At 41.8% G+C, this 23,014-nt stretch overlaps 1 protein-coding gene across 2 annotated transcripts; it reads right to left on the bottom strand.

Annotated features, from left to right (window-relative positions):
* Nucleotides 1-4,037: 4,037 nt before the first annotated feature.
* LOC147497018 (cytochrome P450 736A117-like) lies at nt 4,038-22,304 on the bottom strand. 2 transcript variants are annotated; one of them, XM_086559791.1, is made up of 3 exons: nt 21,300-22,304; nt 4,878-5,513; nt 4,038-4,122 (listed from the first exon to the last, which is right to left on the bottom strand). In XM_086559791.1, exons 1-2 carry the CDS (start codon nt 22,227-22,229, stop codon nt 4,896-4,898), a joined length of 1,548 nt encoding a protein of 515 aa, XP_086415917.1. In that variant the 5' UTR covers nt 22,230-22,304; the 3' UTR covers nt 4,038-4,122; nt 4,878-4,895. The 2 variants fall into 2 exon arrangements, with proteins under 2 accessions (XP_086415917.1, XP_086415916.1); XM_086559790.1 differs by lacking the exon at nt 4,038-4,122 and having other exon boundaries at nt 4,785-5,513; nt 21,300-22,303.
* Nucleotides 22,305-23,014: the final 710 nt, after the last annotated feature.

Here is a 23,014-nt window from a genome sequence, read left to right as displayed (position 1 = left end):
CTCCCCATACACACCTCTTTGAAACTCCAAATCATCATTGGATTTTCTTCTTACGAAATCCAATACCGGGGTGCTTTTTTCCAGCGGTGGTACGCCTTCTACCATATATTCTTCAACATCATCATCCCGCATCATCCTCCTCCTCACCCTCCTCCTCCTCTCCTCTTCTACTATACTCTTCCCTTTGTCCATATTTACATCTAAACCTACATTAGTATCACTATCTGCATTATCTACACTATCTTCACTAGATCTAATCAACCTCGGGAACCTTTTTTCCAAATGGTCCCCTACTACCGATGATGTCGTTAAGCCGTCTCGCCCTTTGTCTTTTTCTTCCAAGCTAGCGTCACCGCTAGAGGAACCGCCACCAAACAATTTCTTAACACCCTTGAATGTAGTTTTCGCTACATTCTTCACATTCTTTGATCAAGGACCCATCGCTACAAAGAAAAAATAAAACAAGTATTAGTAAACCATATTTAAATAAACAATGTACAAAGAAAACCACTAGAAAAAAGAGATCATCCCAGTCATAAAACTAATATACTTATAAGCTTGCTATGATAACTCCAAGTATATATGAAGAAAAAGAATGAGGTGTTACACTATCCAAATTCTATCGAATTTTGGGCAGAGTTTCCTTTGTTTAGTCAACATTTCGTATACTTAAACCTGTCATAACCTGGAAATCAATAACGACATCCTTCCAACAACCATATGTACATAACACCCTATAAAATATTCAACCCACAATACAATTTCTAGCCACATAATAGGTGGACGCAAGTAGAAGGAAAAGATAGACTTCCAAAAGAAAAGTTTTTGTTCTTTCAAAACGCCATGGCTATATGTCTTGTAACTTGTTAACAATATTAACAGTATTAAGAAAGGACAACCAATATAAGTTACAAGAAACTATTAACAGATGTCAAAGATCGAACAACTGATTCTTTACTGATATGTGAGATCGAACAACCATATGTACATATAACCTAATTTTTACACGATAGTGAAAATGTATATATATACAAAGATCAAGCTTACGTATGAACCGCCATTTATGTACATCAAGTATTACAACAAAATAACTGGACTCTCTACAAAATGAACTTGACTATGTCCCTCGTCAAGCATAGGAGAAACCACCCAAAAACCACCTTGATTGTACATTCATGAATTTGATAACCAAAGAAAGAGCTTCTCACCTATAATGCTTTACCGCCGGGTTTGTTCCCCCCAGATCCGGACCTTTAAGCAAGTACTGTAAAAGCTGCATGTGATCAAGGTCATTACTCATTAGTCAAGACTAAAAATATAAAGCGATATGAAAGGTGAGTAACAGAATGTACAAAAACACTAATCATAAAATGGTAAAAGTATCTTCTCTTATAACATCAGGCACTAAAGGAAAATAATAGGTATGAAATATGAGCACTATGAAAGTTTAAGCCGTTCGCGATTAGAATGCTAAGATTGCTAGGGCTATTAAATCAAAAGATTGCGGTAGAATTACATCAATTGAGGGAAAATCTTTTGTAGTCTTGCCTAGTGGTGTTCAATAGTTCAATCAAAGTGGGTCTACTTGTATTATCAAGGAGAGACAAAAAAAAGCTCAAATGTAGCCATTCTCTTTTTGAGTCTAGACATTTAATAAAGACTTACAATATCTTGTATGATACATTGATACCATGAATGCCATCCTATTTTAAGGTTCAAGTTCAGAATTTCAGATACAAAATTTCCAAAAGTCTCTATATTCCGACAAGAAAGATCCTAAATTTTCAGTGATATCTACACTTTTCGGCACATTCTAGTACTTTTAGACCAAATTCTTCCTAACTGAATTTCTAATGGAACTTGTGTTTACGCACTAAGTTTAGAACAGTATCGGAAGTTTAATCCAAGGTTGTTGAAATGGAGTTCTTGGGCCAATAACAAGGATTAATGATCGATTTTTGTCATCAAGGACTTAGGGAAGAGTTCTTAGTGCTAGTGGAAGGTTGACATATAAACAAACTCATTGTCGTTGAATTGGTCCCATTAGAAAAGCATAGATACGGCTGGTTTTTGTAGGCATGATCTCCTAAGTAGAATCTATGATAAACCAAATTGCATACCTCAACCAAGTTGCATACCTCTACCCCTTTTAGAAGTTGTTAAACATATAGAGTACTCTAAATATAATTGGTGACCTCTAAATATAATTGGTGACCACATCTTGTATGGTTAGAAATTACAAAATATTTACATGCATGTGCCTAGACATAAAGATAGCAGCTATAGCATTTTAATAACACTTGGGGCTACCACTTCCACCAAGTGTGTAGGGACAAAGTGTGACTTCGCCTAATGATTTGGTTTGCTAATTTTTTTTTGAAAAGTCAGTAGTGTTATTTCTATATATTATTAATTCTCTTTGCATTTATTTTTCTTTGGTAGGTTCAAGATATAACTAGAATAACCTGAAGAAAGAAGATTGGGTCAACAACGAGACAACAAACCCTCCACCTAGATATACCCCCAAGAATTTTGGGTGTCTCGTCTCTAGAGTTTATGAAAATAGACATGCCCCCAACACAAAGAAGCCCAACCGCCACAAGAGTAAATTTGCCCCAAAGACTTAGTCCTACTACGCTAGATTAAGTGAGTCCCCCCCTCCACATCTAGAGCTAAATCATCCATAAAAAGTTTATTGCAGCGACTTAGTTTCAAGTTCGGGAATACTACTTGAGAGATAGAAAAAGATGCCATCTTGTCGATGGGGTCGTCGTCTGCGGGGAGTTCGAGAAAAGTCTATTGTGTCAAGGATATCATCTCTTACCAAGATATTTATTCCTAAGGTTTGGAGAACATCTTTCCTTCCCCATTACCTCATTTGAACACTCAAATCCGAATCTGCATGGAGGTAGCATGGTCAATCCAATCACGCCAACCGTAAGTTTCCCTCTCTTATTTGCTTGAACTTCGTTACATTGACAAAATGTTATAGCTGCTATCTTTTATGTGTTATTAAAGCCAAAACCATAAGTACCTAATAACAGAACTCTAGGTACTTATATACACTCTTATCATCGATGCTCTAGACAATCATCTACAGTCTCTAAGTCTAATCAAATTGGAACGGCCTAACATGATAAAGTGGAATACTTGGGATCATGAAATATGTACAAGTGTACAACATCACTTGGAATATGGTTCTTGCAGCAGAATATAAGATTAAATAAGGTCATAAAGAAAGGGAGGAAGTAAAAGCTCATGAACTGAGAAACCCAACTACTTCTCCTTAACACAAAGATTCAAACATCATTATATCATAAACAAACAACAAAACTGGAGAAAACAAAAGTTAAGATTTATGTAATGTACCTGAAAAATGCAACGACCACTGGGTTCACCAAAAATTCTCTTAACACCTCTTTGATCAACTATTCTAGTTGCACGCTCAAAACTCTTCCCAAATAAAAAATGCAAACTGCATAAACAAAAAACAGCCAACACTTTAAAACGTTCTACATATAATTTTTTTTTCTTTCTAATTGACGTGAAATTTAAGAGAAAATAAGTATAACTTGGGGATGTGTAAATTCTTTTTATATAAGCCCCATTTTAGCTCAAGTTTCAAGTAGTTTTCATTGGTAGTTTATAACATGTACTACAGTATTGAATATAACTAGTTTGGGCATTGTAGACTATTGTATAAATCTGCAAAATAGAAACCAATTAAGATTCAAGCATTCGGTAGAAGCATGTTAAAAGACTGCTTGTCAGTTTAAGCATTGCCCATTGCAGCCTCGAGATTTTTATTTTTTTTGCCTCGACAAAAAGGGGTTAAAGTTAACGGCGTGTTGAGAATGCACAATAAGCAAAATTAAAGCAAGGACTGAAATTTCGGCGTTGGTAAAATGAAATAAAATATTGGGCTTCAAAGCTCACACAAACATAGTGATTGTAAGTTTGGTTGTGACATTAGTGTTTGCATTCACTATCGCGGTCGCGAAGATGAAGAACTAAATCAAATTTCGCGAAGAACTAACTTTCTCTTTGGGCTTTCAATCCATCAAATTTCGAGAGATTGTTGTTGTGAGAAGAACTAAATCAGTTCAATCGTGAAGAACTAACCTGTTCAAGTTCTTCAATCCATCAAATTTCGAGAGAGTGTTGTTGTGAGAAGAACTAAATCAATTCAAACCAATAAACAATAGATTGTTTGATTGTTTATGTTGTGAGGTTGTAATTTCGCGATTGTTTATGGATTATATTGCTTCAATTCACGAAACTGATTTTGGGTATTTTTTGTCGCAATAACGTCGAAGGATTTTGCGCGATAAAGATGACCGGTTGAAGGGGTTTTTCCAGTTTCGGCGATTTGGTGGGGGGTGTACTGGGCTTTTAGTTGGGCTTTGTTGTTTGGACTTGGGCTGGAGGCTGCCCAATCTAATTTCAGTGGCGCCTAATACAACACTCTTTTTACTATTGTCTGCATCGAAAGGTATGTAGGCACAAAAGGTAATTCGTAGGCTAAAACATATGCATTATTTCTAAGATGAAAATTAGTTGTTACTACACCATTTGGGCCAAACAGGAATGGATGGGCCTGTTTTTGTTAGGACCATCTCAAAATTAGGCTAAAAGTTTAGCAGTTTTCTTTACTATTTAGGGATGGGCCTAACAGAAACAGGCCCTAATCCGTTCCTGTTTGGCCCAAATGGTGCACTGTGTTTGAATACAAGTACGAAAAATTTGAAGGAAACAACAACACCAACCACAATAACGTGGATACGTTTTTAGGAAATGAACTTTAGCAACTTTTTTTAACACATAATTATGCGCTTTAGCATACAAAACCCAAATGGCTACATGGAATTGAAACATACATGTATATATTTTCACTATCAATAATGTGGCTTTGCAGTAAGAAGAAGATCATTTTTCCTATGAATTGCAATCCCAGAAGCTTCATGCATGTCCAAATCCCCGCCATTCAATCCATCCGGCAGTGCCCAATCAAATCCATTCAGAAGATTAGCAAGAGCAAGTTCATTAACAGCTAATGCAAAGAGAATGCCAGGGCACCCTCTTCTTCCAGCTCCAAATGGAATCAATTGAAAATCTTGTCCTTTCAAATCAATTTTAGCACAACTACCATTCAAGAACCTCTCTGGACAAAACTTATCAGGGTCATCCCACAGCATTGGATCTCTCCCAATAGCAAAAACGTTAATCACTACCGTTGTTTTGGCAGGAATGTCGTAGCCTTGTATTTTGGCATCCTCCATTGATTCTCGGGGAACTAATAATGGAACTGGAGGGTGCAACCTGAGTGTTTCTTTGACCACAGATTTTAGATATTGCATTTGTTCTATGTCTGCCTCCTTCACTATTTGTCTGCCTCTAGCAATATCTCTCACCTCCGTTTGAACTTGTTCCATGATCTTAGGGTGCCTAAGAAGCTCGGACATAGTCCACTCTAAGAGAACAGATGAGGTATCAGTTCCAGCACCAAACATGTCCTGCAATCGAAAAAGGGGAAATTAACAGGGAGGAGAACTGAGTGGCGGATATTTTAGTGTTTTCTTACGACAGTTTAAAAAAACTTGCTTTTGAGGATATAATATGTAGAACATCATGTTGAATCATTGCGTGTAATGACACTGTTATTACTACATAAATGAATGTTCTATTTTTTTTGGTTGTATCACCTTTTCATACTCTTCACCGTTTCTTCTCTCTTTAGGTCTTTTCTCCTTTCACTAATGAACTTTCGGCCTCTTTCTCTCTTCCCTTATTTTCTCTTTATACCCCGGTGTCATTTCATCCTAGTCGTCCACCTGTCCCCTCATCTCTCGGACTCCCCTTCCCCATGTGTAAGTGTTTTCGCAGCGTACCTACAAGTTTGCAGACTGATCCTGTACCATATGCGTTCGCTGCGTATCTTGCATCAGGCTCATCCTATACCCATGATCTTCTATACCCCGGATTTTACCACCACAGATGCCCCCTCTCGAGTCCACGATAATGGGTGAGATCGGGGGTCGAGAATTCCTCCTTTCCCTCTTCCTCTAGGCTGCGACCCCTCCCTTAGCATGTATGATTGGTTTCACATGCTCGCCACGTGCATTGAGGTCAGTGTCTCTTTGTTTTTTGTGTGTCCACGCGTCACCTTTCTGCTGGTTCCTTTTGGTGGCCCCTTGATTTACGCTGATCCCATTTACTATTTTGCCCTTCCATCTTATTAAATCCCGCTTCAATCTTCTTTCCCTTTCATTTACTCACTTTCGCGTTTCTTATTCCTCCTTACTCCCCTTTTTGCTTCCACTCCTTCTCCGGTTGGTGGCGTTGTTACGCATTGGTACTCTTCTCGCTGCAAGCATTCTGGTGCCTTTGGTCCAGACCGGTTTTCCCCTCTTTCTCTCTCTTTCTTTCACTATCTTTGATTTGTTTCATTTTCTCTCCGCCATTTTTAAACCGTGCTCTTTCTTTTTTTGTCACCCTTTCTGATGTCGGAATCCTATTCCGGTGACTTTTCATCTTCCCGGTCTAACATGGTGGTGTCTCCCCCACCCATTGATCCCTCCGCGACACCCTCCACCTCAGGGCGGCCTAGTACACCCTTCTGTCACCACCGCCTCAAAGCCATAGACCTAATTTAGAGGCGGTCAAGGCCGCCTACGGCATCCTTGCTGATGTAGTATTAGAACATGTGCCCGACCTAACCTATTTCCCTCACTTAGTTCCCTACAGGGCGGGGTGTCTAGCAGCCACGGTTGGACAAATCATCTCTGGTATCCGCTTCCCATTGTCACCCCTGGATGTCTAGTTATGCAACAACTTCAATATCCCTCATTGCCAAGGCATTGGCAACTTTTGGAGGATCATGTACGCCGCGAACTATTACAGTAAGTCCGGGGTACCCAAAATATCATGTCACGACATAGTTGCTCACTATTATATAAAGAATAGCACCTATGATGTCAGCGTAGGTTAGCACTCTTTTTGCGTCCGTCTTCATAAACAATCATTTGTCCTTCGTATCACAACCTCGAACAAGACATGGCATTATTATCCGTTGTATGTTTCTGGGAATTTCTATCCGCGGATCTCCCACCCGAATTGAATCTTAATCATTTTGCCTTCTTGCCCAGTGGTGAGTCCCCTTTTCATCTTTCCTTTTGTATAAACAGTCCGCATTATGAAGTGTAATGTTGCCATTTCTTTGTGTAGGTTGGAGAACGAATTTAAAGTCGTGCATCTACACCGGCATAATTTCCACCATTTTCCAGAAACTCCGCGAACTAGGACCTTCTCAACCTCTTAGGCATATACCCCTCTTCTGGCACTCCGCTGTTGTCTGACCCACAACTCCAAACTATCGGCAGATATAGCACACTCCCTTTTACCGTCCCCCTCCCCCTAAGGAGAGAAAACCTTGTGCCTCTCCCCCACTCGAGAAAAGACCTCAGCCCAAGAAAGGCCACTCTAGAAAACCCGCTAACCGTAGATCTACCCAACCATCTCCTAATTCCCCGTCTGCTCCAGCCACCCTCCTTTCTTACAAATCCATCGTCACTTGGGAGGGTCAATATCTATCCCCTCACTCTACATCCGCAGACTCTCCAAACTCTGATATGGACATCTCAAAGAGGAAGTTGTTTGACATTGATTATGATGACGATGATGTGACGGAGGTCCCCCCTTCCACCACCGTTGCTCCTCCGATTGACCCCCCCCCCCAAATGACCATGGACTTCTGTGTCCGAGGAGACGACTTCAACTTCCGTCGCTGTTGACCCCGCCGCCTTTGCCCCTAATACTCGCCATACCCGTTGCCCTGACAAAGAGCTGGTGACTATGTCTGGTAAGGGGTCCACTGACACTCCCGCTACCTTCTACCCCACCTTCAAAGTTCACAGCCGCACTATCAATATTGGCAACTCAGCTTTGGAGAACCCATCGTGGCCTCTGCTCTATTCTACGGCTTGCACCTTCCCAAAGATATCGCTTATGCGGAAGGTGGCTTGTTTGAACAACCTAGGACTTCCTTCTACACCAACTGGGAGAAGGTAATCACCATCCTTGATTTGACATTTACTTTCGTCTACCCTTTGTTGCCTTAACCCTCTTCTTATTTTCAGGTAAGCTTGTACATCTCCTATATGATCCGCAGCCTATTTGGAGGTAGGTCCAAGGTTGAGGCACTAGAGAAAGAGGTCGTCGGACTTGAAGAGATAAGGGAAACTTGCTTTCATCTCCAACAGGAGTTCGAGGCCGCGGAACTGGCTAGGCTCAAGGCACAAGATGAGCTCAAGACTACTGAGATTGCCTATCAGAAGTATATGGACAGAGTTAACAACTGCTTGAGCAATCAGCGTGAAGTACTCCTCTAGCAGCACAATGAGACTGCGGAAAGCCTCTCTCAGCAACATCAGGATAGCATCGTGGCACTCATCCAGCAGCACCAAGCTGATATGGATAAACTTCAGGGGTGCTTCAAGATCCTGGCTGACAAACGGGTGGTCAAAAAGATCAAGGAAGAACATGTCCACCTTACCCAAGAAGGACGCCTACTTCCGGAGAAGCTTGCCCCTGTCGAAGAGTCCACGGTCGCTCTAATTCCCACGGCTCCCGTATCATACAATGATGCCACGGTCTCTAACGTCGTTGTTGAACGGGTTGTCGTAGTCCTCAAAGCTGCTGTTGACGCTGCTGTTGAGGAGGCCGCGGATGAAATTATTAATGAAAATGTCTGAGTGTGGTTACATTGTACTTATTTATTTAGCTCTATATAATTCTATTTGATACTCTATATTTGAGATATGTTATTTTCTATTTTAATTCGTTCGTATTTATCTCAAGATTGCCTCTACAATGTGTGGTAGAATCTACCTTATACACCTTTAATATGTGTTGTTTGCTCTTTTAACATAGGTTGCTGCTCTCCAATTACTTGCATTGGTAATTGATACCTACTATTTGCCCTTGTAACATAGATACTTCTCTGGACCGTTTGACCTATGAGGCCCCTTGCCCTAGCATTTTGATGTATTCTCCTATCTCTTTACTTTTCTCCTTGTATAGCTTCCCCCCTATCTTTAAGCTCCGGGGACCTCTCTCTATGTCCCCGCTCTCTTTGAGGGCAACTAAATTTGCCCCCAAGTTTAATTTGGACCTCACGTCCGCAAAGGGCTCGTCCCCTGCTATCTTTAGCGGGTCGTGAAGCCCGTTGGGGTTGGGTTAAAACAGCTCAAGTCTCTCGTATTATACTTGCATTATATTTAAGTATAAAACTTTTTCAATAATCTCACATTCCATGGCCTCTCTATCATTTTTCCTCCAACCGTTTGTAGCTTGTAGGTGTCGGCCTCTCCTTTATCCACCACTATATATGGCCCTTCCCAGTTTGGACCAAACTTTCTGTCATTCTCCCTCCTGGTGCTAGGAGTCACTCTGCGGAGTACGGAATCTCCAACTTAGAATTGTCGTGGCTTTACTCTATTGTTATACTGTCTTTGCAAGCGCCTGTGGTACTCCTCCAACCTGATACACACGATGTCTCTTCTCTCCTCTACTAAGTTCAAATCCCTTGACATTATGCCCCAATTCAAACCCTCCCCACTGCCTTGGTTCGGGTTGTGGATGTCATCATCTCTGACGAAATCACTGCCTATGTCGTAAGCTAGTGAGAAAGAAGTTTCTCTAGCTGGTGGATGTCCGCGGCGTAGTACAGTATGCCTGGAGGGCATGGTTCAACTCATGAACCCACGCCCCTTTCCTGTCTTCCAACTTTCTCTTGAGATTGTTCATTATGATCTTGTTAGATGACTCAGCCTGTCCGTTGCCCTCTAGATTGTAGGGGCCGGAGAATCCCTGCTTCACCTTGTATGCTTGCAAGAAAGATTTCACTTTTGATCCAGTGAACTGTGTTCCATTTCCCGCTATGATAGAATGAGGTAGTCCAAATATCCATATGATATTTTACCATAGAAATTTAATCACTTGCTCCTCTTTCACCTGTTGCAACGGCACGGCTTCTATCCACATGGTGAAATAATCGGTGGCCACTAACATGAATCTCCTCTTGCCACTTGCCATGGGAAGAAGCCCTACTATATCTATAGCCCACATGGCAAAAAGGCCACGAACTTGACACGTTATGCAACAGTTCGGCAGGTACGAATATCAACTGAGAGAACCTCTGACATTTTTCGCATTTCTTAGCAAACTCCACCGCGTCCCTTTTCATATGAGGCCAAAAGTACCACTGAGTCAAAAGGCGGTGTGTTATGGTTCTTCATGCTGAATGGCTCCCACAATCTCCCTCATGCAATTCTGCCAATACCTCTTGTGCCAACCTTAGCCCGAGGCATTTCAGTAACGGCCCATTGAAACTTTTTCGGTATAAGTTTCCGCCTAGCAAGGTGTACCTCTGGGAAGTCTGTTCCAACCTTCACCTCTCTTTCTTATTAGTCAACTCTCTCCCAGATAAAAAGTGCTTGATAGGGTCCATCCATCCCCCTTCCATTTTCGCAGTTTGGAATACCCTTTCCGACTCCTCGGTACTCGGTTTCTCCAACCTCCCTAATTTTATCATTCTTTCCTCAGATCGCCGCGGCTACGTAAGCCAATGCGTCTGCGTGTCGATTTTCACTACGACCCAAGTGTATGAACTTGATCTTAACAAACTTCACTGCCCTTTTGCGCAAAACCTCCAAATATTTCGCCATTCACGGGCATCGAGCAGCGAATCCTCCGTTTGCTTGGCACACGACTAAGTTTGAGTCCGAGTATACCGTCAGCTCATCTATTCTCAAATCCTCCGCCATTCTCAAACCCGCTATCACAGCCTCATATTATGATTCATTATTAGATGCCGCAAACCTCAGCTTCATCGTTTGTTCCATTATGTTATTATCAGGGGTGACCAACACGACACCTATTCCGCTACATGCATCTGTTACAGATCCATCCGTTAACACTCTCCATCCGTTCCTCTTATCCCATGGGTCTAGAAGGTCTTGATCCATATCTGGTTCTGGATCCATGACCATCTCTTCCCCCCATGTGGGACCCTCTGCTGGGAATTCTGCCAAAAACTCCGCCATAGCTAGGGTTTTTTCTACTGTCCTGACCTGATATTGAATTTCATAAAAGCTGAGCATCACAACCCATTTAAGTATTCTCCCAAACTTCTCCGCCTTTAACACTTGTTTGAGGGGTAGATTCGTTACCACCACTACCGAATGTGATTCGAAGTATGGTTTCAGCTTTAGTGCTGAGAAGATCAGCGCCAAAGCATACTTCTCAACTCTACTGTATCAGGTCTCTACATCTAGCAAGGTTTTGCTCTAAAATACACAGGTTTTTCTATTCTGTTGACAACATGGACAAGGACTAAGGTAACCGCGTACTCTGTGACCCCCAGATACAAATACATGCAATTTCTCCCCCTGCTCTGGTCGTGACAACAAAGGAGCCTTGCCCAAGTAACTCTTCAGTTCCTGAAATGCATTCTCATATTCCGTAGTCCATAAGAAATTTGGTGTACTCCTCAGCAATCGATACAACAGTCTGAACTTATATGAAGACTTCGAAATGAATCTGTTTAATGTCGCCACCCTTCCTGCTAGTCATTGTACCTCTTTGACGTTTTGAGGGGAGGGCATTTCTACCAAGGATCTTATTTATTCGGGATTTGCCTCTATTCCACAGTGAGTAACAATGTAACCAATAAACTTCCCTATGGTCACCCCGAACGTTCACTTCTCCAGATTAAGCTTCAGATTATGCGTCCGCAGTATGCTAAATGTCTCCTTCAGACCTTTTAAGTGTTCTTCCTCAGACATGCTCTTTTCCACCATGTCGTCAATGTAGATTTCAATTCCTTTTCAAATCTTGCCCTCAAACATCTTTTCTCCCAATCGTTGGAAGGTGGCCCCGACGTTCTTTAAACCAAAAGGCATCCTCATGTAACAATATGTACCGCCTTCTTCTCCTGATCCGGTCTGTATAACGCGACCTGGTTATATCCTATAGATGCGTCCATGAAAGAAAATATTTTGAATCCCTCCATTCTATCCACTAACTCATCTACTCGCGGCATGGGATAACTGTCTTTAGGACACTCTAAGTTAATGTCTGTGAAATCGACACACATACGGACCTTGCCGTTTTTTTTGGCACCGCGACGACGTTGGACAGCCAGTCTGTGAATTCCACCTCTCTTATTATTCTGGCCCCTTTTAGTCAACCTCCTCACGAATCCCAATGCTTCTTATCTTTTGCCTCATAGGCTTTGCATCCGCATACTTCGGCCTAATGCTTCTTATCTTTTGCCTCACAGGCTTTGCATCCGCATTCATGTGTAAGTGGTGACATGAAAAACCTGGATCTAACCCTATGATATCCTTAATTACCCATGCAAAGACATCTTTATTTTTTGACAAAAATTGTACAAGCTTACTCTTCCATTCATCCGCTAAGTTGGACCCCACTGATATAAATTTCTCTTCATCCCCCATTCCCAAGTTCACTATTTCGATCTTATCGAGGATCTTCGGCCCCATCGAAGGCTCTGCCTCCTCCTCCATGGTGGCACTCTGTAATTGCTACGTGGACATCTTCCCTGTGTCCGACACCTCTCCCTGTGTTCCACTGACAATACCTTTCACCGTCCCCTGATGGCTATTCTTAGCTGCCACTTGGTCACCGCAGACTTTGTACATTCCCGTCGTGGTGGGGAATCGAATCATTTGATAATACGTCGATGGTACCGCTTTCATCTCATGTATCCAACGTCTCCCCAGAATTGCATTGTACTGGGAGTTTGAATCCACTACCATGAACCGGGTGAATATAGTCATAGGACCCATTGTCACGGGTAGCAAGAGTTCTCCCATGGGCTCCGCCATACTCCCATTGAATCCATACAAGTTGGTCGGTGAAGGTTTCAGCTATTTTGCATCGATATTCATTTCTTGCATGGCCCCTCTGAACAACAAGACTACTACACTGCCGCAATTAATTAACACCCTCTTTACCATATAATTGCCCATCTCTACTATAATGACCAATGCGTCTTCGTGGGGGGAATCGACAACTTTGAGATCCGCATCGGTGAATACTATGTGATCCCTTCCCTCCCCAGGCCATGAACTTGGCTGGGAGCTGGTCCTATTACCTTGTTAATCTGCTGAATACTCGTGGTTCGCCTTATTTTCTCTTTATGGGCATTGTGACTCAAAACCTCTCCACTGAAGATCACATTGATTGTTCCTAGTATCCTACTCTGAACCGGTACCTACTCATTTTTCTGAGCTCCTGCTTAAACTCTCTCAGCATTCCTTTCTCTATCAGCCTCTGAATTAACCATTTCAATGCGTAGCAATCATTAGTCTCATGATTCCGTATATGGTGATATGCACAATATGGTTTACTTGGCATCTCTATTAGTGTCTGTTCCAACTCGTGGTATGGTTTTCTCTCCCTGTTCTCCCTCCTAACTCCCTCTCTACCTCTTTCGGGCCGCGATGAGTACTTGCGATACCCATTATTCCCCCTCTCTGATGTATCAATTTTCCAGTGATCCTCGCTCTTTTCTAAGGATAGTACTGCCTTCCCCGACCTTCTGGAATCCTTCTGCATTGTATCCTTATACCTTATGTACTTTTCCACATGGGGATACAAATTGTGTAAGGTCGCGATCTCATTCTTAGCCACGGACTGATGTACGCCCGTTCCTGGATGTAGGCCTCTTTCAAACGCTATTACCATGGTCCTTTCATCCATGTTCTCCACCTTCAATGTCTCGGACTTGAATCAGCACAAGAAATCTCTCACTGATTCCGCAGATCTCTACCTACCATTAAACACACCGCAATGTCTACCGCCCACCTTTTTTTATGTATGAAATGGTTTACGAACGCTTGTTCTAACTTTTGGAAGTTATTTATGCTCTTTGACTGCAATCGGTAGTACCAGCCTGATGTGCCCCCTTTAGGCTAGCCGGGAACATCATGCACCGCAACCCATCATATCGAGCTTCTTGCCACAAAGGCATCTGCTGTCAAAAATGGTGAATATGATCCATGGGATCTCCTTTGCTGTCGTATATCTTTCGAATCAGGGCTGATTGAAACGCTTCAGAACCTACAAGGCCCAAATGGTGTCAGCCAGTGGGTTACGGTTGACGCCCACCACTTGGCTAGCCGTTCCTACTTGAACCCTCGTCGGCTGAAGGTTTACCTTCCGGTCATTGTTTATCATCTCCTGAACCTGTTCCATTGTGAGGCTGGTCACCAGGTTTTCGACTAGATTTGGCCTTTCTTCTTCATTATCCGACCCCTCGCTCGCTTCCTCTCTCGCTTCCTCCTCTATTTCTCTTTATCTTTTGAGTGCATCATTCTCCTCTCTCAACCTCATTATCTCCTCTTGCATAAGTCGTGTCTCCTCAGATGCCGAACCCGTGTTTGTTTCCTCTCCTCGATCTCCCCCTTCATCACTCACCACCTCCTCGTCTGACTTCTGCACTACTACATTCTTTGGCCTACCTCTTCCTCTTTTTACTATTGTTTCCATGTCTCCGTTGCCTTCTTCTTTCTCGCTCCTCACAGACTGCGCCAAATATTGTTAGGGGTTTATACCAATACCAATCGATTCCCCACACACACAGATAACTTGTATTTGAACAATAACAACTCCAGACAACAATCTAAATATTCCCTACAACCAAACTAACATGCCCAACTCGCTAAACAACTATTAACAATAGACAATAATGTAAAGCAGTAAAAGCATACCACAACACAAAGATATATCGTGGTTCGGCCAATGGTGCCTACTTCCACAAGAGCTAATCCTTTTATAAAGTGGGAATGACTATTACAATCACTCCTTGCAGTCTCTCACCTTACTAGATCACTTTTCAAGATTGGGTTTCTCTCTCTGTTCTTGTGTATTTCCGTGTCTCTTCTGAGTGTTAGGTTTTGCCAAAAACCCCAACCTATATTGCAAACTTGCGGTTCCACAAAAATAGAATTCTTCTGAATTTAGACATAGGCGCAGGCGCGCCTTGGGCAAGACCAAAGTCGAGCACACGCATGCTAAAAACACTAGAGGTCGTCCAAGGCATAGGCGCAAGTTGCACCTTGAGCAAGACTAATCTGGCGGCGCCTTGGCCAGAGGCTCTCCACGCAAAATTTGAACTCCTTTTCTCCTCATGTGAGGGATAACTCCAACAATCTCCCCCTCCCGAACAGTGAGGGGGGATACTTTCATGCAATTTCCAAATCAACAGGAGGAGCCTGCTACCATTCCAACGGTAGCACAACAAACATCAAACTTACCTTTCAGTAAGACTTTGGTTATCATATCCGACCCATTCTTGTTGGTATGGATTTTCTTAATGTACAAATGCTTGTCTTCGAGTACTTCTCTAATCCAATGATAACGCACGTGTATGTGCTTGGATCTAGAATGAAAACTCGTATTCTTGCTCAAATATATGGTGCTCTGACTATCACAAAGAACTACAAACTGTTTCTGCTTTAGCCCTAATTCATCGAAGAATCTTTTCATCCATAGCATCTCTTTGCAACACTCAGTGGCTGCAATATACTCAGCTTCTGTAATGGAGAGGGCAACACACTTTTGCAACTTAGATTGCCAAGAAACTGCTCCCCCTGCAAAAGTAACCAGATAACCGGCGGTGGACTTCATCGAAGTTAACATCACCGCCATGTCGCATCGATTAGTAGCCTTCAAGTAAGGGCTTACTTCCACCAAAACACAAACACGATTTAGAAGTGCCCTTGAGATATCTCAATATCCACTTAACACCTTCCCAATGCTCCTTACCTGGATTTGACATAAATCGGCTTACAACACCAATGGCGAAAGCAATATCCAGTCTTGTACACACCATTGCATACATCAAGCTTCCCACTGCGGATGCATAAGGAATCTTTTCCATCTTACTCTGCTCATGCTCACCCTTTGGACACATCTCTTTGGTCATGCGGAACTGGCCACCAAGCGGACAACTAACTGGCTTCGCTTGATCCATATTGAATCTCTTCAACACCTTCTCAATGTAGCTTTCTTGAGAAAGCCACAACTTCCCACTCTTTCTGTCACGAGTGATTAACATCCCAAGTATCTACTTTGCTTGACCCAAATCCTTCATCTCAAAGGACTTACGCAAATCTTTCTTCAGCTTGGATATCTTGTTGATGTTTGGGCCCAAGGCCCAAAATATTGATATCGGTTAATATATCGGTGTACCCAAAAACCGAGATATATCGAATATATCGGATATATCGAAAATATCGGTTTTTTTAGTGACCAGTCCAAACTATTTAAAATATCGGAAATATCGGATATATCGGAAATATAATATCGAAAATATCAGAAATATATCGGAAATATATTGAAAATATCGGATTTATATTTAAAAATGGTCAAAAAGTCAACCGATATATATCGATTATATCGGAAATATCGATTATATCGGCGATATAAAGTTTCATATCGGAAATTCCGATATATCTCGAAAAAAAAGGGGTTCAATATTCGGTGGATATATATCGGAAATATCGATATCGGTGTACCAATTTACCGAGATATATCGGCGAGATATCGGATATCTCGGCGATATTTTGGGCCATGTTTGGGCCAACTATCAACATATCATCCACATACAGCAAGAGCACTATGAAATCCCCGTCTAGAAATTTTTGAACAAACACACAATGATCGGAAGCAAACTTCTTGTATCCTTGATTTGCCATAAAGGAATCAAACTTTATGTACTACTGTCTCGATGCTTGCTTCAACCCATCCAAGCTCTTTATCAGCTTGCATACTAGGTGTTCCTTGCCTTTGACCTAAAACCCCTCTGGATGGTCCATGTAGACATCTTCTTCAAGGTCTCCATAAAGAAAAGTTGTCTTAACATCTAGCTGCTCAACCTCTAGGTTCATACTTGCGGTCATACCCAATACCACTCGGATAGAAGTTATCTTCACTACAGGAGAGAAAATCTCATCAAAGTCAATCCCTTTTCTTTGACCGAATCCCTTCACAACAAGGTGAGCTTTGTGCCTTGGGTGTGGATTGTTCTCCTCATGCTTGACTTTCTAAATCCACTTATTCTTGAGAACTTTTCTTCCTGTTAGTTTCTCAACTAACTCATAAGTGTGATTATTATGCAAAGAATCCATCTCATCATGCATGGCCTTCAGCCACTTCCCTTTGTATGTACCTTCAAGTGCCTCTTGATAGTACATAGGTTCTCCACCATCAGATAGTAAAATATACGTATGTGGTGGATACCTTGTTGAAGCTTGTCTCTCTCTGTCAGACCTCCTTGCCCCATCTACTGGTGCCTCAGGAGGATGCACTTCTGCTTGCTCAGGTGGTGGTTCATGCACTTCATCTGCATCTTCTATACCAATAGGTTCTATCCCATCATGAGCAATGGGATTCTCATCATGAGCTTCAAACTCATGGTTCTCTGCATTCTCAATGCCTTCTGCACGTTCCATAGTAGGAACTTCTGGTTTTGAATCAACAAGATCATTAGTGAAAGCCTATAGCTTCTCACCCTCCTCAAAGTCTGCTATGGTTTGGTCTTCCAAGAACACAACATCTCGACTTTGGATTACCTTCTTATTAATCGGATCATAGAGTTTGTAACCAAACTTTTCATCTCCATAACCCAGAAAAATGCACTGCTTGGCTTTGTCATCAAGCTTGGATCTCTCATCCTTCGAAATATGCACAAATGCCTTGCACCCAAATACCCTCAAGTATCCATAATCAACATCTCTACCTGGCCATACTCTCTCTGGATAGTCACTATTCAAAGGTTTCGACGGCGATAGGTTGATCACATGCACTGTTGTACGCATTGCTTCTACCCAGTAGGTTTTAGGTAGCTTGGAATGAGATAGCATGCATCTCATCCTCTCTACAATGGTACAATTCATTCTCTCTGCTATTCCACTCTGTTGCGGTGTCTTAGGAACAGTCTGCTCATGACGAATCCCATGACTCTGGCAATACTTTTCAAACGGCCCAATGTGCTCACCCCCATTATCTGAGTGAATACACTTCAACAACTTCCCTGTCTCTCTTTCCACCATGCTATGGAATTTCTCAAACACGCCAAGTACTTCATCCTTGGTCTTCAGACTATATGCCCATACCTTTCTTGACGCATCATCAATGAAGGTCACGAAGTATAAAGCTCCCCTGTGGGACTTCACTTTTATAGGACCACATAAGTCTGTGTGCACTAGTTCAAGGACATTATCCTTTCTGTGAGACGGGAATCTTTGGAAAGACACCCTGTGTTACCTTCCTACCAAACAGTAAGTACATCTACTTAAATGTGTACATTTGATGTCTGGCAAGGCCTTTTGCTTAGCAAGAACTTCCATCCCTTTTTCGCCTATATGACACAGTCTCTTGGGCCACAGTTCAGAAGAAGCTTCTTTTTCTGCCGCATTCACTTCTGTTTTACACAAACTAGCCTGTGTTTTGTAAAGAGAGCAAGTTTTCTTCCCTCTGGCTGCTACAATGGAACTTCTGCTCAGTTTCCATACCCAGTTACCAAATGAGTTTACAAAGCCATCGTCATCTAACTTCCCAACCGAAATTAGGCTTGGCCGAATGTCAGGGACATGTCTTACATCCTTGAGTGTCAAGGAGTAGCCGACATTGGTTTCTACATGAATATCACCAATGGCTATAATCTTTGAGGCTCCACTATTACCCATCTTCACTTCACCATATTCACCACAACTGTAGGTAGCAAAGAATCCCTTGTGCGGTGTGACGTGATAAGATGCTCTTGTATCTATCACCTACTTTGTATCCTGGCCTGAGGTACTAAGACAGCACACACCACAATCTGACACAATTCCCACTAGATCATCGACTAGTGCGGTAGTATCTCTGCCTGTGTTTCCATTCCTCTACACCGTGTCTTCATGTACACAGTTATTCTTCTCATCCCTCTTCAGTGTTCTACACTCATACCTGAAGTGACCCTTGGTGGCACAATAATAACATTGCCTCTCTGCCTTAAGGATTCTAGCTTCACCCATAGATTTACTTCTGTCATCACCTCTAGAATGAGATGGCTTTCTGCTTCTACCTCTCCCCCATTTCTCTGTGATAAGGATCTCTGAGTGAGAGGAGCTGCTTTTTGAACTCCTTCTAATCTCCTCATTCAACAAAGATGCGGTAGCCATCTCCATGGAAACGATTCCATCTTTGGCTGCTCCGTGTAGAGAAACTGCTAATGTCTCCCAACTTTCGGATAAAGAGCCTAATAGAAACAAAACCTCGACTTCATCTCCCAAATTAATTTTCATCAAATGCATCTAATTGATGGTATTATGTATTTCGTTAAGATGCTCAGACATTAAAGAACCTTCTGGTACTTCGTGTTGGCAAACTTCTTAACGACCAGCACTTTGTTTCCGCCCGACTTCCTCTCATAGAGGTCTTCGAGTTTCTTCCATAAGCCAAAAGTTGTAGTCTCTTGGGATACATGGTGAAAGACATTATCGTCAATCCACTGTCGAATATACCCAATTGATTTTCTGTCAAGCTTGCTCCAATCAGCCGCAGCAACTGATTCCGGTCTTTCTCCTCCATTCTCAATGGGTTGTGCCAAGTCCTTGCAATAAAGTAAGTCTTCCATCTTGGCTTTTCAAATGGTGTAGTTCTTCCTATTCAGACTCGTCATGCGAGTGTTCACGGAATTGTCAATCTCTACAAGTTATTTAAACTCAAATCTTTTCTCAAGAGTTTTGCCAAACACCTTCCGACCAAGATTTGGATAATACCCTAGGCTAATCTAACCAAGGCTCTGATACTACTTGTTGGGGTTTATACTAATACCAATCGATTCCCCACTACACAGATAACTTGTATTTGAACAATAACAACTCCAGACAACATTCTAAATATTTCCTACAACCAAACTAAAATGCCTAACTCGCTAAACAACTATTAACAACAGATAATAATGTAAAGCAGTAAAAGCATACCACAACACAAAGATATACCGTGGTTCGGCCAATGGTGCCTACTTCCACAAGAGCTAATCCTTTTATAAAGTGGGAAGGAATATTACAATCACTCCTTTCAGTCTCTCACCTTACTAGATCACTCTTCTCTCTTTACAGGCTTGTCTCTCTGTAAAGGTTATATCTCAATCTTGATTGCTTTCAAGATTGAGTTTCTCTCTCTGTTCTTGTGTATTTTTGTGTTTCTTCTGAGTGTTAGGTTTTGCCAAAAACCTCAACCTATATTGCAAACTCAAGTAGCGGTTCAAAAATAGAATTCTTCTTCTCAATTTAGACATGGCACGGGACGCCTTTGGGGCAAGGCCAAAGTCGAAGATGCCAAGACGCTAAAAACACTGGAGGTCGTCCAAGGCATGGGTGCGGGTCGCGCCTTGAGCAAGACTAATCTGAGCGCGTGCGCGCTCAGTCTTCTCCACGCAAGCTGAACTTCTTTTCTCTCCATGTGAGCGATAACTCCAACAAATGTTGTATCACATTTTCTTACTCTTCACCCTTTCTTCTCTCTTTAGGTCTTTTCTCCTTTCACTAATGAACTTTTGCCTCTTTCTCTCTTCCCTTCCTTTCTCTTTATACCCCCATCTCCTTTCATCATAGTCGTCTACCTGTCTCCTCATCTCTCAGACTCCCTTTCCCCATGTGTAAGTGTCTCCTTAACGTACCTATGAGTCCGCGGACTGATCCTGTACCATGCGTGTTCGCTGCGTATCTTGCATCAGGCTCATCCTACCCATGATCTTCTATACCCTGGATTCTACCACCACATTTTTCCCTACCCATGATCTTCTATACCTTGGATTCTACCACCACATTTTTCAAGATCGTGAGGTCAGTTATCTTAATTATCAAATATCAATATAATTGAAATTTTTACAAAACTAATTAAGATTCAACAAAATGTGCTAATGACGCAAACATAGAGTCCTGCTCTAAAAAACAGAATAATTTGGTCCAGTCACAAAGGGAATAGGCAATGTCAACCTATACATCTTACTTCGACGTGTAAATTTTGAGGAAGATGATTTTCACACGAAGAATTTAAATGAAACAAAAAAAAAATAAGGAAGTGTTAATGGTTGAAAAAATGCAAACAAGCACTACCAAAAGTTTCTGCGCGCTACTCTGGCTAGGAATTTAATGTGGGACTGAATAATTTTTTCTTAATGATATTATTTGTGTGTGAGTCAGCTGAGAATTGATTCTTACCAAGATTATGGCTTTAGTATCTTCTCTTGCTAAGGAAAAACCAAGAGTGGAGTCATTTTCATTCCCTAGCAGAACATCCACGAAGTATGCAGCAGTTTCAGCACCAGCAACAGCACCCAGTGTCGTATTCTTCTCTATACGTTCATCAATCACTTCATTAAGAAAAGAATCTAGTTCCTTAAAGTTTTTCTCAACCCTGGCACTTAAGCCATTAAGATTATTCAGCCAAGCAAGCGATGGTATTAAGTCACCAACATTTGAAACAGCCAACAGGTATGCAAACTCCTTTAGCATCTCCTTAAACTTCCTCCCAGCACCCTCCTCTTCATTGTACTTCCTCCCCAATGCAACCCTACAAGTTATACTAGTCAAGAGTGAAGCAAACATCTCGCTCAAATTCACCGAATTGGAGGAAGAAGACTCTTTGATCTTTTCTACTACGATAGCTATCTCTTCCTCTCTAATGGATCGAAATGACTGCACTTTCTTAGCACTTAGAAGTTGCAACACGCAAATTTTGCGAACTTGCCTCCAATACTCACCGTATGGTGCAAATGCGATGTCCTTGCCATAAGTTAGTCGTTTAGGAAACGTCAACTGAGGTCTACTAGAGAACACATGATCGTAAGTCTTCATAACATCTTGAGCAATATTAGCAGATGAGACCACTAAAGTTGGTGCAAGACCAAGGTGCAACCACATCAAGGGGCCATGCTTTTTAGCAAGGGACAGGAAAGCATGATGCGGTAAACCATGTAATTGGTGAAGGTTTCCTATAAGAGGAAGCTTCGTTGGAGAAGGTGGTAACCTGTACTTGCTGACCTTAGATGTTTTCAAGCTTATCACAACAAATAGAGAGAGGATGAACAGCAGGGGATAGAGTAATATGGAATGAGTTTGTTGCTCTAGCCATTGCACTGCTTGATTCATTTTGAGTTGTTAGACAAATGACTGAATGAAGTATTGCTTCTGTAGTTCTGTTGGATATATTACTATCATCATACATTAATCATACAGGGAGTGTATGTATGTGGTTGTCAAATCAAGTAAAGAAAGCACAAAGTTTAGAGGACCACATTTTTGTCCTTTTTTTTTTATGTGAGCCACATTTTTGTCCAACTTGACCTTTGTATTTAGCTTAGTAAGTTGGATCACGACTCTTCCGTGGGTCTCCATGCCAAATCAAACAGTACTCAAGAAGCTGCGCTTGCAATCCTATTCCCCCAGGGTGCGCTAAGAGAGAAGTTAGAGTTTCACTGTTTCACATTTGGACTTGGTAATGGGAAAAAAAAAGCCCATGTAGTTATGATTGCGACCAAGGGTGTACTTCAAGAAAAAACTCAGTAATTTCAACTACTTGCTGGTTTGATAACAGTTAAATTCTAGAACGTGAGGTTGACCGTTCATTTTATTTAAAGCTAAAATAGAAATAGGAACGAGACAATTAATTATCGAAAATAGACTCAGAGGAAATGGATAGGAAAGAAGGCAAGAACATGAAGGAATTTTGTATTTGTCGGCAGAAAAGACAGGTTTTATAAAGAGGGGAAAAGGGGTTTGGATCTATTAGGCAGCCCACTAGCAACGTTGGTAAAATCTTTGGGTGATGATACTAGAGGTCTGGGACTTGAATCCGCTAGCATCAAAGAGGTATGATCTCATTTAAAACAGCCTTGCCAATTAAAAAAAATGTCATAACAAGTTTGAAAATGAAT

This window comes from Coptis chinensis, chromosome 5 (genome assembly GCF_015680905.1).
Source record: "Coptis chinensis isolate HL-2020 chromosome 5, ASM1568090v1, whole genome shotgun sequence".
NCBI classification, from domain to species: domain Eukaryota; kingdom Viridiplantae; phylum Streptophyta; class Magnoliopsida; order Ranunculales; family Ranunculaceae; genus Coptis; species Coptis chinensis.
The sequence above is the reverse complement of the archived record's forward strand: the minus strand, read 5'-3'. Positions and strand labels throughout refer to the sequence as shown.